Source organism: Ctenocephalides felis, unplaced genomic scaffold (assembly GCF_003426905.1).
Source record: "Ctenocephalides felis isolate EL2017-DRISC unplaced genomic scaffold, ASM342690v1 CF-g0.4_SCAFFOLD_00845, whole genome shotgun sequence".
Lineage (NCBI taxonomy): Eukaryota > Metazoa > Arthropoda > Insecta > Siphonaptera > Pulicidae > Ctenocephalides > Ctenocephalides felis.
In genome coordinates, this window is record NW_020536999.1 from 88,333,472 (window position 1) to 88,351,269 (window position 17,798).

General features: G+C 30.3%; 3 protein-coding genes across 4 annotated transcripts; 2 read left to right on the forward strand and 1 right to left on the reverse strand.

The window, feature by feature from the left end:
• The first annotated feature begins 3,321 nt into the window (after positions 1-3,321).
• LOC113362870 (zinc finger protein 525-like) lies at positions 3,322-4,302 on the forward strand. The gene has a single exon (XM_026605366.1). The coding sequence runs from the start codon at positions 3,322-3,324 to the stop codon at positions 4,300-4,302; it is 981 nt and encodes a 326-aa protein (XP_026461151.1).
• Positions 4,303-6,494: 2,192 nt separating this feature from the next.
• Positions 6,495-7,505, forward strand: LOC113363841 (zinc finger protein 486-like). Of its 2 annotated transcripts, none has more exons than XM_026606320.1 (2): positions 6,495-6,680; positions 6,747-7,505. In XM_026606320.1, exons 1-2 carry the CDS (start codon positions 6,630-6,632, stop codon positions 7,503-7,505), a joined length of 810 nt encoding a protein of 269 aa, XP_026462105.1. In that variant the 5' UTR covers positions 6,495-6,629. The 2 variants fall into 2 exon arrangements, with proteins under 2 accessions (XP_026462105.1, XP_026462106.1); XM_026606321.1 differs by having other exon boundaries at positions 6,495-6,674.
• Positions 7,506-13,456: 5,951 nt separating this feature from the next.
• Positions 13,457-17,184, reverse strand: LOC113362871 (zinc finger protein 616-like). The gene has a single exon (XM_026605367.1). The coding sequence runs from the start codon at positions 17,182-17,184 to the stop codon at positions 13,567-13,569; it is 3,618 nt and encodes a 1,205-aa protein (XP_026461152.1). The 3' UTR covers positions 13,457-13,566.
• Positions 17,185-17,798: the final 614 nt, after the last annotated feature.

Here is a 17,798-nt window from a genome sequence, read left to right on the forward strand (position 1 = left end):
AATGGCTGCGCCTACCTTTGCCAATAACTAATAACAACTTCTCCCAATCATTACTAATTGAATGTTTTTAGATCATTCAAATCGGATACTCCGTTCTTTCAAAAACTCGATTTCTATTTTCTGCACTCTTTGCTCCGTATCTCCGTAACGGCTGTACTTATAAGTATACCTTTGCCAAAAACTAATCAGCACATCTCCCTTTTAATAGGAATCGAATGATTTTTGAACCATTCACATCGGTTGATCTGTGCGCCCGAAAACGTGACTGGAAATTTGTATCCATACATACATACACACACACACACACACATATCCATTTTTTCTGAGGTATGCCAAAATGTTCAGAAACCTTCAAAACGTCGAGAAATGTAAAAATTTTCATTTTCGATTTTCGGCCCATTACAATAACTTACCCTACGGGAGTTAATTATTATATATTTTTACTTTTCAGAGGTTTTTGAACATTTTGGCATACCTCAGAAAAAATTGAAGTGTGTGTGTGTGTTTTGTATGTCCAGGTTTTCAGGCGCACGGATCAACCGATTTAAATGGTTCAGACAACATTCGATTTCTGTTGATAGGGAAATGTGCCGATTAGTTTTTGACAAAAGCAGGTCCAGCCATTACGGAGATATGGAGCAAAGAGTGCAGAAACGGAGTATCCGATTTGAATTATCTAAAAATAATTTAATTTGTAATGACGGGGAGAAGTGGTGATTAGTTTTTGGCAAAAGCAGGTCCAGCCGTTTCGGAGATACCGAGCTAAATGTGCAAAATTGGCAGTTTTTGAGAGAACTAAGAATTTAATTTGAATGATTCAAAAAAGTTTTTACTTGTTTTAACAAAATAATTGCTCTTGGAAAGAAATATTTGTTTCAAACTTTTTTTTTGAGAAAAAAAGTCTTTTTTGAATACCGAAAATAAATAAAATTTTAATTTTTTTCTAACTAAAGTTCTAAGCTCACATATATACTTAAAATAAATTATTTCAACTTTGCAATTCAGTTTTTATAACTCTTATAAATATTAAGCAATGTACTTAATTTTAAATTCGGTTGATCAAGTTTTGTTTATTTAGTTTTCTGTAAACATATTTAAGTTACAGAATTTAAAAAAAATAATCTATTTGTAAACATTTAATATTTCTTGAATATTTCATTACGGTACGGGAAGTTCCAGCAATTTGCCTTAAGGCACGATGTCATACGCCACCAGTTCTTTGAATCATTTACATCGGGTGGTCTGTTATCTCAAAAACTGCCATTTTTTGTACATTGAGCTCGGTATCTCCAAAATGCCTGGATCTGTCTTTGCCAAAAACTAATCACCACTTCTCTACATCATTACGAATGTTTTTTGGATCATTCAAATCGGATACTCTGTTCTCTCAAAAACTTGATTTCTATATTCTGCACTCTTTGCTTTGTATTTCCGAAACGGCTGGATCTGCTTTGCTAAAAACTAATCACCTCTTCTCCCTATCATTACGAATAGTTTTTCTAATACGTATTCTCAAAAACTCAATTTCTATTTTCTGCACGCTTTGCTACGTATCTCCGTAACTGCTAGACCTGCCTTTGCCAAAAACTAATCAGCACATCTCCCTATCAATAGGAATCGAATGTTTTTTGGACCATTGAAATCGGTTGATAACACATACATCCATTTCTTCTAAGATATGCCAAAATGTTCAAAAACCTTTGAAACGTGAAAATATGCAAAAATTTTAAATTTCTAATTTGTGGACAATTACTATAACTTATCATACGGGAAGTTAAATATATAAATGTTAGTTATTAACTTCCCGAAGGAGAAGTTTATGTTTTCATCAAAAAATCCAATTCGCTAATTTTATGTTTTCTCGACGATTCAAGCCATTCTGAATCGAATGCGACCAAATTTGGAAAAAGTATGTGCGTGTTACTGTGTGTATATGTGTGTGCGTGTATGTGAACAGATTTTTTGTCGTAAATCGACGTTTTTCGTCTACGTTTTAGCCCGCAATTTTGAATCGATTATGAAAATTCAAAAACCGTTCGAAAGATATTGGTTGGGAATCGTGCTGATTAGTTTTTGGTAAAGATCGGCGGGGCCGTTCTTTTGTAATAAAGTTTCTTTAAAAAAAATTTGACGATTTTAATTATTATTTTTTTGACGGTAGATACAATAGTCTTCTAGATCATACTAAAATATTACGGCCCTACGACAACTCGTTTAGCTTTAAAAATTCGTCAAAGTTTGCGAAAATTAGTATGGTCTTTTCGGCATTTGTCAAAATTAGAACTTTCATCGACGTTTGCTCAAAAACGCCTGAACCGATTTCAGAAATTTAAAAACCATTTGATGTATCTCGATGAGGATTATGGTTTCTCAGTTTTGTGCGACGATCGGCCGAGCCGTTTCTTTGTAATTTGAAAAAAAGTGTTAAACTTTACGTCCACATTTGAACTCATCCTACCGAACCGATTTTAAAAAATCAAAAACTGTTCGAAAGATATTAGTTGGGAATGATACTGATTAGTTTTAGGTGAAAATCTACCGAGCCGTTTTCTTGTAATTAATTGTTGAAAAAAAAATTTAAGCCGATTTTTATGGAACTTTTTTTTGGCGATATATATCATGGTCTTATAGAACTTACTGAAATATTAATGCCTTACGACAAGTAGCTTAATTAGACAAAATTCATCCAAGTTTGAGAAAATGTGTAGTTTTTTTTACTTTAGCTAAAATTAAAATTAGACGATTTACTTGGTATAATGATAGAGTACTTGGTCTTAATAAACATGCTAAACAATTAAAATCCTACAAGAAACTGGCCCAATTATAAAAATTATTGATTTTTGAAAATTTTCTTTTAAAAAATATTCCGACCGAGATGACGTGTTCGATTTTTAATAATGTGTAATAAATCCATTTCGAAAACTTTTAACTATTCATAAATTAATTTATCTATCATGGATTAAGTCGATTATTTACACATATCGGGAAGTTCGTGTAACTTGCCTCAAGGCTAAATACCAATACCAACTAGTTTAAATTTGTAAAAGTTTGTCGATTGTTCGACAGGTGGACCATAGAGAACTGTTTTGAATTGCAAAATATTGAAAACATCTCGTCTTTATAAAAACATACTCTATGCTTCAGCTGTCATCTCAAATGTCAAAAAACTTGAAACAACTAATATTGCCATTGCTAATAATAAATGCAAATATAATTAAATTTATAATTATAGTATTAAAGATTATTGATTAAAAATAAATTATTAAATAATTATTCGCCATAATTTATATTATAGAATATAAGCAGTGAGAAAATCTAAAAATGTCAGAAGAAACAACTATGTCTATAAATGCTCAGAAAATTAAAATTGAGCCCCCAGAATATTCAGTAGAAGAAATTACATGTGAAATTAAGGACCAAAATGATGGTCTTGATGGTATTATTAAGTCTGAGGATAATGAAACATGTCTGGAAAGATTTAAGATTGAGGAAAAAATTAGACAGCAATTAAATGAGACTCCTTATAAAGGTGACTTTAGTAATAGCTCATTTGCAGAATCGAATGATTCAAAACAGCCTTTAATCAATCACTTGCCAAGTCCCAGCAAAGAAGGCTCTTACAAGTGCGATGAATGCATTAAGACCTTCAAACATCGGTCAACTTTAGCAAGACACATGATTACTCACAGTACAGAAAAACATTTCAAATGCGGAATCTGTCACAAAGCTTTCAAACGATCAGACAAATTGAAGTCCCACATGATTATACATTCAGAGGAACGCCCTTTTAAATGCGAATTATGCGATTTAGCATTCAATAAAAAAAGTCACTTAACAAACCACGCACTTATTCATACCGGGGAACACCCTTTTAAATGTGACTTATGTCTAAAAACATTCTCCCAAGCAGCTAGTCTGACCAGACATATGCTTATTCACACCACGGAGCGCCCTTTTAAATGTGATGTATGCGATAAGGCTTTCAACCAAAAAAGCAATTTGGCAATACACAAGCGCATACACGCAGAAGACAGTCCTTTGAAATGTGATTCATGCAGTAAAACTTTCAAGCACCCGTATGCTTTGAAATATCACATGCTGACTCATAGTGGAGTACGTCCTCATGAATGCAAAATATGCAATAAAACATTCATACAATCGAGTACTCTAAAACTGCACATGCGTGTTCATACCGGAGACCGGTCTTATAAATGTGAAATATGCAATAAGGGGTTTACGCATTCGCAGACATTGACAAGACACATGGCTGTTCATAATGAGCAACTTGAGGAAAATCAATAAAATAATAAGAAGAAACTTATGTGTATAAAATTGTTAGAAACATTTATGAATTACCTATATTTTGTTTGCATTGTATATTTTATTACTACTGTACAAATAGTTAGTATTAGGAATAAATTTATATAAATATTTTCTGTATATGTATTTAAAAAATCCTTAAAACGTAAACTTCACATCCTTCTCTATTACTATAAATTGTATTTTAAAGATGGTACTTTCTATATTATAGTTTTATGTGTCTTGTGCAAACTTTGTTACAGTATTTATCATGAAATTCTCTTATTTAAGAGAGCTTTTAATTTATCTTGGTTAAATACTTATATATTGACACCCTAAAGTTGTCTCAAAACCTACATATGTCAATACTATATGTAGGTTTTGAGACAACTTTTAGAGTATCAATATACAAGTATTTACAGACTTACAGCTGGGCATCTCGAATTCCGATATTCTTATCTAATTTAAGCTTAAATGACTAGACTAACAGTTTTCTGACCATTATAAAGAAACAGCTCATCATCGAGTAAAACTAATCAACTCATGCCATTTTTGAAACAATAGTCAAATTTTGACCGACATACACATACCCTTCACCAATGTTGGTCTGGAACAATATGGAATGACTTCAAAAAATTAAACCTTCGAAAAAACATAAAATTAGCAATTCGGATTTTCTGGCAATATCAAAAACTTTTTTGGAAACTTAATGATGTCAATTCTTGATCCATAACTATTTTTTGTACTGCCAAATTGTACAGATCATTATAAATATCTTTTCTTGTAAATTTTTGCCTAAAAAGTGGATGAACAAAGTTGTTTTTCCTGATAATCTGTTGCACTAAGAACTGGTCAAAATACGTCCATCTAGAATTTTATCGAATGGCTAATAAATGTTTAAAATTGGTACAGCTGTTTCTGAGAAAACATCTGAGAAAAGTCAAAATTGACCTACATACCCATGCCCACATATACTTTTTACAACTTCAGTCTCAAACAATTCAGAATGACTTGTAAGGTCAAAAAAACTTAAAATTAGCAAATCTTGCAATAAAAACATAAAACTCACCATCGACAGCAGATAATCGTGTTGATTAGTTTTTGGTAAAGATCAGCCGAGCTGTTTCTTCATAAATAATAAAACTCTGCATGGCAATAAAGTTATCGTCTAAAGTTTAGAGTCCAAAGGAGCAACCTAAAATATTATAGGCCTTCAAAAAGTGGTTTGAATATAAAAATTCATTAATGTTTGAATTTACAGAGGGCAGTTCTAAGACATACAGTATGAATTTCCTAAAAGATTGTACGTACCTTGATTATCCGAATTTACGATGCCACATTATAAAATATTATTTTTTAAAGTTAATATGATGCAACTATTTTTATGTTCCTTATTGAAATAATACCACTTACACCTAGTTTAAAATTCGTGTCACTTATTAGCATAAATTTAATAATTTCCAAATTACTAATGACATTCATTTAAATTAATTTACATTTTTAATACATTTTTTTATGTTTTTAAAACAGCCATTTTAATAAATAAATTTCTTCATCTGAACAACTGTTATTGTGACAACTGTCAAACATGGCGCCAAATTTAAAAACCTATTTTAAATGTGTTTAGGTAATTAAAATTATAGTAAAATTTACCTATAATTTAAATAAAATAAATCTAAATGTGTTTTATATTCCATTATAATTATCTTTGTGAATGCTAATATCTTTAAAAAAATATACATTTCCCGTTTCCGAACTTTACTGAACAACTACTTATGCCTACTGGCGCCAAATTTAAAAACATATTTTAAACGTAATAAATTAATTAAAATATAGTAAAATTTACAAAAAATTTAAATAAAATTAATCTAAATGTACTTTATATTATATTATAAATATTCATAAATATCTTTGTAAATATAAATATGTTTTTATAAAATATACAAATAAAATAAAATATCTTTACACAACTTCATTGTGCTTACTGTCAAACATGGCGCCAAATATAAAAACCTTTTTTAAATGGTAAAATTTACATAAAATTTAAATAAAATAATTCTAAATATAATTTATATTCTGTTATCAACGAAACAATGTCAATAATTATCTTTATAAATAAAAATATTTTTAAATAAAAAATGTTTGTCATTTTTTGACATTTTTGTCAAGTTTGACAGTTTTGACAGTTGTGCCAAAAAGTGACAACACAAGCAATAATAAATATTAATTTTGTATTTTAAGTGATTTCTCTGTAATAAATAAATGTTTAAATGTTTTTTAAAATTACTATCAATTTTGGATAACATTTAATAATTGGTATCGTTCCAAAAATGTCAGAAGGAACAAATTCTTTGCAGAGTGATAAGCAACAAGAAGTAAAAGTAAATGCACTTTAATTTTTTTATAAAATAGCAAATATAAAACATGTCTCAACAAATTCTTTTCAGCTTGAAAACACGAAACAAGATGAGCAAGATTACAGCAATATTATTATTAAAGCAAAAGCAACTTTAGAAGATGAAAAAACATGTCTGAAAACATTCATCGACTTTGACATGTCTTTAAATGAAGATATTGAGGAAGATGTGAGCGAACCTAGCCCAGAAACAAATCCCAACAAACCCCACAAATGCAAAGACTGTGCTAGAACCTTCGTGCACCCATCATCTCTATACGTGCACCAAAGAGTCCACACAGGAGCTCGTCCATACATTTGTAAAACATGCAACAAACGTTTCACACAATCAGTATCCCTAAACAACCACCTCAAGTCTCACAGCGATGAGAGACCTTGGGTGTGTGAAATATGCAAAAAAGCCTTCAAATTCCCCCACAATCTAACCCGACACATGCTTTCGCACACAAAACTACAACCTTACAAATGTGAAACATGCGCAAGAGCCTTCGGCTGCACGGGTGATCTTAATAAACACATGATTGTACATCTTGATGAAAGGCCTTATAGTTGTGATGTGTGCCCTAAGACGTTTAAACGAGCTACTGATTTGAAGTTGCATAAGAGTATTCACACAGGGGAGTTCCCGCATAAATGTAAGATATGTGATAGAGGATTCAATTCCGTGAGTAAAGTTAACAGACATGTTTTGAGTCATACAAATGAGAAGCCTTTTAAGTGTGAGATGTGTGAGAAAGCTTTCAGGCGAGTGGAAGATTGTAATAAACATAAAAAGACTCATAAGAGCTAATATTTATGTAAATTTATAATAGATTTTATAATAGAATTTTTTTTGTCTCCAAAAATCTGGAACTGATTGTTATTACATACTTCTTCCTTTAGGGGTCAATTCTCCAATACTATGTTATGGTCCTACCTCCATATAAATTGGTACTAAAAACTGTCAAAAAGCTATGTATTTACAGTGTCAGACATTTAACGAATTTACTGAGATTCTATAGTTTTTTTCTACAATATGTAAACTCAGCATCCGCCATAGTCACTCCCCAAGATCAGTATTGAACCCAATTCTACTCAGGTGAAACAGAGTGTATGTTAACCATACATTCACTCTGTTTCACCTGAGTAGAATTGGGATCAATACTGATCCTAATGGCTATTGAATTGGGATCAATACTGATCCTAATTGCTATTGCTTGGGTGGAGTGACTATGGCGGATGCTGAGCACGCCATTATGGAGTGCAAAAAATGGGAGTAGTGTAGGCAAGAACTATGGACGGAGATAGTAAGGCAAAGAATCTCCCTCCCAACCAATTTTATAACATTATTGACAAAAAAAATAGGATATATAGTGTGCTATATAATTATATACAATCAAATAAAATTAAAGTGTGAAGATAACTTATAAGATGTATATGACTAATGTAAGTGTATACAAAGTCAACAAATAATCGATAAAAAAAAAGAGTGCGCGTAAGGTTCACACGCGATTGATGTTAAATTTTTTTGCTATTGTACGAGATGACATTTAAGTTGGAAATAAATACATCATATAACAATTTTGAATACTGTTCATTAGTAATATGGTAACACTCGTGATGCACACATTTATTAGTGTCAATCATTATACACATTTATATAATGATAAATTATAAATTATATATTTATAATAGCATTAAAAATATGTATAATATTTAAAAACAAAAATGTAATTAAAGTCATACTTCAAATATGACATGATCGATTTGTCATTGTAATTAGCATTTAGAAATGAACATTCATTAAAGAAATGAAGTAATTGCTGATTAATAAATTCTATAATATTCGTTCACACAGTGGATTATGTTAAACAACGCATAAACAAGTATTGTTTTCACAATTTCACTCATCGTATAATGGTGTTTGAAAAACTTCATGTAATTAAAATTAACATACATTCATTGACTGCAGGTTTTTTTTTTTACTTTTTTGCTGGCGATATAACCCCATTCTTTGAGCAGCTGTAATATCTGTCTTGACTAAAAAATATTTTCCATTTTAATAACTTCAAAGATTTATAGAAACTACGAATAATATAGAAATAATTTCTAATCAAAACTCACATTTAGCACACGGCACAAATGTTTTATTTATTTTATTATTTTTATTATAATTATTTACGAGGGACAGAGTAATATATTCTTCTGGTTTAAGCATCATGTATTAATAATTTGTACTACGATGTAACCTTAAAATGTTTATTTAACTATGCCAATGTTCTTGCATACAACAGTCGCGCCTAAAGAAGTTTTACTTCAATAAAAAAAATCTAACTTTACGTATGTGTTATCAAGGGCACATTAGGAAGATGCACTTATAATAACATCATGCTTTTTAGGACAGGTTTATGTAAAACAATACATAGCTTTTTCACAGTTTTTACTACCAATTCTTATGAAAGTAGGACATAGATCCTAGGCAATGTTAAATATAATATATTCATATGAATATAGACCTTATGGTACATATTCTAGATAAGACCATTTCCATGCCAAAGCTACGTTACATTTCTATATAATATTAACAAATCGGATTTTCTGGGGAAAACATAAACAACTCTTTCGGGAAGTTATTAATATAATTAGATAATGGTCCTGCCTTCGGGCATACTACTTTTTATTATTATTATGGATATAGACCTTATAATTCTTTAAGATAAGACTGAAACATAGCGTTGCCATGACAACACTATGCTACATTTCTATACTACCAGAAAATTGGCTCCATAATATTAACAAACTTGATTTTCTGGTGAAAACATAAACAACTCTTTCGAGAAGTTAATAATATAATAAGATAATGGGCCTGCCTTCGGGCAGACTACCATTTATTATTATTATGGATATAGACCTTATAATTCTTCAATATAAGACCGTAACATAGCATTGCAAAAGAATTGGACCCATAATATTAAGAAATTTAATTTTCTGGGGAAAACCATAAACAACTCTTTGGGAAGTTAATAATATGATTAAATAATAATTTGTTAAATATTGAGTGATATAATAAACAAAAATATAATTTTAGAATTAAAATAGCTATATGATAAAAAATATTTTGTGTTATAAAAGTACTTACGCAATAAATAATATTTGTTTTAAATACATTTTGTTATGAAAAGTAAATAATATATTAAATTTACCTTGAAATGTATTGTTCGTCTTTGTACAAATCGTCTAACATCTTCTTGGTCCTTCTACATGTTCTATTTCATCTTTAACTTCACTCTTATGTATCCAAACAAGTTTCCTTTTCACACTAGATTCAGTTTATAAATAGCCTCCATTTTGTCACAATCAGTCTCAATTCTTTATAAGGAAATGTGCATTTATATATTCTATTATTTAATGCGTTAAATTTTGTAAATTTTATAATTATATTTTGAATAAATATTAAAGTTGATAAATATGTCTTCATTGACACTACATTCACCAACTGAGGAATAATTGTTCTACCATCGACAAATATTATGATTAAAAAATTAATTAAGCAATCTTAAACACTGTTTCTTCAACACAACACTAAAATATTTATTAATAAATAGTTAATTATCGACCGTCATTTTTCAACTACTAACTTTTTATCAAGTTGTTTTTACCTTGAAGTAATTTTCTTGTCTAGACAAGTTGAAAATACTGTAAATTGTCTGACAACTTGTCTACATTGCCTGATAATACTAACGAAGTTGTTGTAGATTGCCTGATAATGTTGTGGGTTGCCTGATGTAGATATTTTAAATTGGTAATTCTATATACAGTTTGAGCCATAAACAAGTATAAATGTAACTATAAGTGTAACTTGTCTGAGCAAACTGTTTGAGAATGTTGTAACTGGTCTGAGTATGTTGTAGATTGTCTGAGAATGTTGTCGATTGCCTGAAAATATTGTAAACTGTTTGAGAATGTTGTAACTGGTCTGAGTATGTTGTAGATTGTCTGAGAATGTTGTCAATTGCCTGAGAACGTTGTCGATTGTCTGAAAATATTGTAAACTGTTTGAGAATGTTGTAACTGGTCTGAGTATGTTTTAGATTTTGTTAGAATGCTGTCGATTGTCTGAAAATATTGTAAATTGTTTGAGAATGTTGTAGCTGTTTGGATGATGTAGATGTAGTTTGTCTGAGAATATTGTAAATCATCTGAATATGTATTGAGTTGTCTGAGAATGTTGTAACTGGTCTGAGTATGTTGTAGATTGTCTGATAATGTTGCAAATTGTGTAAAAATTTTGTAGTTTGTGTCAAAATGTTTTATATTATTTAAAAAAAAACGGTAAAATATCTGAAATAACTATAAATTAAATGAATATATTATAAATTGTTTGAAATAGTTAAAAATTATTTAATAAGAAATATAATACAATTATATTTATGTTAATTCATCAATAATTATTTCATCATATACTTAATGTTATTATATTTATATTTATACTTTACTATTTATAGATTTATAACACATTATAATTCTTTTTGTACTTTTATTTATAAAGTAGATATATTCAATTAAAAATTTATTATTTTTTATTTATTTAATATTATTTATACTATTTTTCATATATAATTCATATCAACAATGTCATATGAATAATACAATTTATTATTTTCTTATAACTGTATCGACTCAAAATAATTCGAAAGTAAGAAAGTAAAATATAATCTTTAAATATCTTACATAATATATGATAAATGTTAAAAAAATATTTATAACAATATCACTTGAAAGTTTGAAAAAATAATTTTTGTAGCTATGAGTCATTTATTGTTGTCTTAGAATGTTTGTAGATTGTCTGACAATGTTGTATTTAGTCTGACAATGTTGTAACTAGTCTGACAATGTTAACAAAGTTTGACTGGTCTGACAATGTTGTGTTGTAACTAGTTTGACAATGTTTTACTGATCGGACAATGTTGTAATTGGTCTAAGAATGTTTAACTGGTCTGACAAAGTTTAACTGGTCTGACAATGTTGTAACTAATGGTTTGACAATGTTGCAACTGGTCTGACAATGTTGTAACTGATGGTTTGACAATGTTTAGTTGGTCTGATAATGTTGTAACTGGTCTGACAATGTTGTCATTTTGCTGAAAGTGTTGCAGATTGTTTGATAATTTGTAGATTATCTGAAAATGTTGTAGATCGTCTGAGAATATTTTAGATTATCTGAAAATGTTATAAGCTGCCTAAAAATGTTGTAAGTTGTCTAAAAATGTTGCAACTCGTCATATAATGTTTTAAATTGTTTGAAAATGTTGTACATTATCACAGAATGTTGTGAATTATCAGAGAATGTTGTAGATAGTCTGAGATTATTTTAGATTATCTAAAAATATTGAAAGTTGTTCAAAAATGTTATAATTTATCTAAAAATGTTGTGAATTGACTGAAAATGCTGTAAAAGGTCTGCAAATGTTGCACATTGTTTTAGAATACTTTAAATTGTCTGAAAATGCTGTAGATCGCCTGAGATTACTTTAGATTTTCTGAAAATGTTGTAAGTTGCCTAAAAATGTTTTAATTTTTGAAATTGTCTGAAAATGTCGCAACTTGCCTTAAAATGTTTTAAATTGTCTGAAAATATTGTACATTGTCACAGAATGATGTAAATGAATAGAAAATGTTGTAAATCGTCCGAAAATGTTGCAAACTATCTGAAAATTTTTTAGTCTGTCTGAAATTGTTATGTCTTGTGAATGTTGTAGATTGTCTGATAATGTTGTAAACTGTCTGAAAATGTTTTAGTTTATCTGAGAATATTACAAAGTGTGTGAAAATGTTGTAAATTGTCATAGAATGTTCTAAATTATCAGAAAATGTTGTGGATCGTCTGAGATCATTGTAAGTTGTGTAAAAATATTTTAATTTGTATAAAAATGTTGTGAATTATTATCCGAAAAAATGTTGTAGATCGTCTGAAACTGTTGTGTCTTAGAGTGTTTTAAATAGTCAGAGAATGTTGTAGATTGTCTGATAATGTTGTAAACTGTCTAAAAATGTTGTAGTTTATCTGAGAAAGTTACAAGGCGTATGAAAATGTTGTAAATGGTTATGAAATGTTGTAAATTATCTGAAAATGCTTAGAATTGCCTAAAATTGTTGCAGATTGTCTGAGAATGTTGTGAATTGCCTGAAAATATTGCAGATTGTCTGAGAATGTTGGAAATTGTCTTAGAACGTTGTAACCTACCTAAAAATGTTGCAGATTATCTGAGAATGTTGTTTTGTCTTAAAATGTTGTAAATTGTCTGAAAATATTGTAGATTGTCTGAGATTGTTGTAAATTGTCTGAAAATATTGCAGATCGTCTGAGATTATTTAAATTGTCTGAGAATGTTCTAACTTGCCTAAAAATGTTGCAGATTGTCTGAGAATGTTGTAAATTGTCTGAAAATATTGTAGATCGTCTGGGATTATTCAAATTGTCAGAGAATGTTGTAAATTGCCTAAAATATTGCATATTGTTGTGTTTCATCTTAGAATTTTTAATTTTCTGAAAATGTTGTACGATGTCAGATAATTGTTGTAAACCATCTTTTAATGTTGTGAATTGTCTGAAAATGTTGTCACTTGTCTACAAGTGATGCTGATTGTGTGAGAATATTGTAGATTGTATAAAAATGTTGTAAATTGTTTGAGAATGATCCAAATTATGTGAGAATGTTGAAATATACATCGTATTTTTTATTTTCGAATTATTTTGAGTCAGATTGTAATACTGAGCCCTAAAAATATAAAAAATTGACTCATTTCAAACAATATTGACTTTCCAGTTCATTTATCTCATCACTAAATCAAAACTTTATTTGTCTGTACCTTCAATAAATCCCAATATGTATCTCCATATGTTTATTCAACTGTTTACTCAATGCAAATTGTTTATCACAAATAATACACTTGTGCCTTTGTGCATGTACTGCTGACATATGCTTCTCTAAATTCTCCTTCGATACAAACTGCTTCCAGCACAACCCGCAAGCCTCATTATGCAATTGTAAATGAATTTGTAAAAGATCATCATCGTAGAAAGTCTCTGTACACTTAGTACATTTTAACACATTGTCGTGGGACAGTTTATGGATTTCTAAGGATTCTTTTGAATTGAAACTTATGTTACACATTCTGCATTTGTGTAAATGGAAAAGGTCTGGTATCAGAGACTGGGTGGGGTTAGGAGATTTATACTTGTTGTGTCCCAGTTTTATATGTCGTTTGACATCTGAAGGTCTGGCGAATTGCTTGGAACAAACTGGACAGGAATGAATGATATTTAGGGAATTCACGTCAGGACTAGCATGGTGAGAAATTTTAGGGGCATTTTTATTTTTGCGTAAATGAACATTATTAATATGTCGTTTTAAATGACTGTTTTTACTAAACACTTTTGAACACAAATGGCACTTGGGAGGTTTAACATTCAATCTAGCAAGTTCCAAAAGTGCCAATTGTGTTTTGTCTTTATGTGTGTTTAAATGTTTTTTCAAATGTTCTTTAAAAGGAAACGGTTTGTTACAAACGCTACATTCGTAGTCGTTGACATTCGGATTCAGGGTTTTGTCAGGATTTATATGTGTTTTTAAATGTTTTCTTAGTGAGTTGTTAGCATCAAAAGATTGGATACAACAAAGGCACTTAAACCGGTTGTCTAAAGATGTATCTTCATTGGTTCGATGAAACTCTAAGTGCACATCTAAGTCAGTCTTGTTGTAAAATAAGGTGCTGCAAGTTGTGCACTCATGAGCGCCGTCGGAAACTTTTTCTTCAAAAGTTTGTGTTGGTGCATGGTTAACAATCATGTGGCGCTCCAAATGCCATTTATTGGAATAAGTATTATTGCAAATTAGGCATTTTACGTGTTCTTGTTGCACTTTAACAACATCTACACCAGTTTTATTGTGAAACTTCATGTGTAACTTCAATTGTGTTTGTAAATCATACTTTTTCCCGCAAACTACACACTCATTTCCACCAGATTGTGTTAAAACATCATTTACCTCTGTGGTTTGCATTTCAAAATTTCGTATTTCCTCAATCTGCTCGCTATGCACTGTAATGTAATGGGTTTCCAGCGTTTCAAACTTTTGAAACACCCTATAACAATACTCACACTCATTACGATCCTCTTTCTGATGCATCTTCAAATGCTCCTGCAACTTCTTACCACTCGGCATGCTCCTTTGACAAATTTCGCATTCGAACAAATGTGACTTCAAATGTCTATTATAATTATATTCCCGCGCAAACTCTTTCGAGCATCGATCACATTTAAAGTGCTTCTCCCCCGTGTGAGTAAATTCGTGGAACTTCAAGTGGTAAAGTCTGAGGAATCTTTTGTCACAGTAACGACATTGGTGTTTACGGTCGCCCCCTTGGATTTTTTCCCTAGTGTGGATTGCTTCGTGCTTCTGGAGGTGGTGGGATTGGAGGAAACGTTTGTGGCAATAAGAACACTCGAAGGGGCGGTCACGAGAATCACTTCGTAATGGATAATCTTTGGTAGATAGAGATTGATCTCGAGGTAGTAGATAATCTCTTGAAGAAGAATCTTGATTCTGAGGTAATAGATGGTCTCTGGCATTTAAATCTTGATTTTGAGACAATAGATGATCTCTGACATTGACACATAAATCTTGATCCCGAGATAATAGATTGTCTCTGGCATTTAAATATTGATTCAGAGATAACTGATGATCTCTGACACTGACATTTAAATCTTGATCCTGAGACAACTGATGATCTCTGACCATTAAACCTTGATTTTTATCTCTGACACTTAAATTTTCATTCTGAGACAATAAATGATCTCTGACACTTAAATCTTGATTCTGAGGCAAATGATGATCTCTGACCATTAAACCTTGATTTTTATCTCTGACACTTAAATTTTCATTCTGAGACAATAAATAATCTCTGACACTTAAATCTTGATTCTGAGATAATACATGATCTCTGAACCTTGAATCTTGATTCTTATCTCTCTGAGATAACAGATGATCTCTGACACTGACACCTGAATCTTTAGTCTGAGACAACAGATGATCTCTGACACCGACACTTAAATCTTGATTCTGAGACAGTAGACAATCTCTGACACTTAAATGTTTATTCTTATATCTGACACTTAAATCTTGATTCTGAGACAATACATGATCTCTGAACCTTAAATCTTGATTATTATCTCTGATACTTAAATCTTGATTCTGAGACAACAGATGATCTCTGAGACTGACACCTAAATCTTTAGTCTGAGACAACAGATGATCTCTGACACCGACACTTAAATCTTGATTCTGAGACAGTAGACAATCTCTGACAATTAAAAGTTTATTTTTATCTCTGACACTTAAATCTTGATTCTGAGACAATATATAATCTCTTACATAAGAATTTTTATTCCGAGACAATGGATAATCTCTGACACTTAAATCTTGATTTTGAATAAATGGTTGATCTCTTACACAAGATTCTTGATCCCAATCTCTCACACATAAATCTTGATGCCAAGACAATAAATGATCTCTAGAATCTTGATCTGAAAATACTGGACAATCCCTTAAACATAAATCTTGATCCCGAGACAAAACATGATCTGTGACACCTAAATTTTGATCCCGAGACGATTCTTTTGCTGATTGCAAATGCACCTTAAGTTTATGATAGTCTAAAAAACTACGTTGTGCAAAATCTTGTTGACACAAATTGCATTTAAAAGGCCTAGTATTGTTATGTGTTTTTAAGTGCTTCAATAAACTACTGCACCATTTAAATACTTCATCACAAAACGCACATTTATGCTTTTTGGGGCTCCTATGTTCCTTCATGTGTACTTTAAAATTGTTTCGTTCAAAAAAACGTTTTTTACAAACTCTACAACCATACGGACGCACACCGATGTGTATATTCATGTGGGAATCTAGGAAAGACTTTGAGGCAAACAGTTTGTCACAGATTTGGCATTTGAAGCCTCGAGAAATGATATGTAGCTTCAAGTGCTTACGTAAAATAAAATGGGACTTAAAAACTCTTGAACAAACCTCACAACGAATTGTATCTGGGGTTACATGATTTATGGGGGCTGTCTTTGCATCTTGACTTGAACCATTGTGTAAATCTGGTGCTGTATATGGTTCCACGTCCATATTGTAATCAAAAATAGGTTTGTAATCCATGTCAATATTATCCGATGATGTTTCTCCGTCACTGTATGATGGCAATTCGACTGCAACATCATCCTGCTCAACTGATTCCAGTTTTACTTGAAAATTATTTTCACAATCTAATTGTGATTTATTTTTGACTTCATCTTCCGATAGTTCTTCTTCTTTGATAAAAAAAGGTAAATCGTCACTATGGGTAAAAACTTCTTCGATTCTAATATTCGATATTAAATTGTCCAGATGATGAAAATAAACGGCTTCTGTTTGTATTTCACGCATTTTAATTAAATTTATTTAAAAAACTTACGATTTTTGTAAAAAATATATTCCATCGTACCTAACCTCACAATATTAAAATTTATTTTAACACTTCATATATAATTAAAAATTTATTTTATGTCTTTATTACATTATTTTTACTATAGATTATGTTTTATTTTTATTTCTTTCGCGCACTAATATATTTTTATTTTATTACTATTAAAAATAATATTCACAATTCAATTTTATTTGACAGATGCTTGTTATGGTGCGATTAGTGTAATGGCGGACAGTCCTAAAGGTGTCGTCACACACATAGAAAATATCTTACGACCATAGATAAATGAAGAGTAGGTATGCCGACGACCTTAGATAAAGAAATTTAACTAAAAAGGTTACGACATTTCAGTTTATTAATTTTAATATATATTATATTAAGTTTTCAATATTTAATTAATATAAAACACATAATTAGTTTAAAAACTAGTGGTGTATGGCATCGTGCTTTCGTATTATTTTTATTATTCACAAAATATTATTTATTAATTTTATTATTAGCATTATTTGCTTTTATTAACTTCCCGAAGGAGAAGTTTATGTTTTTATTTTATATTAAATCTTCATTTTAATAA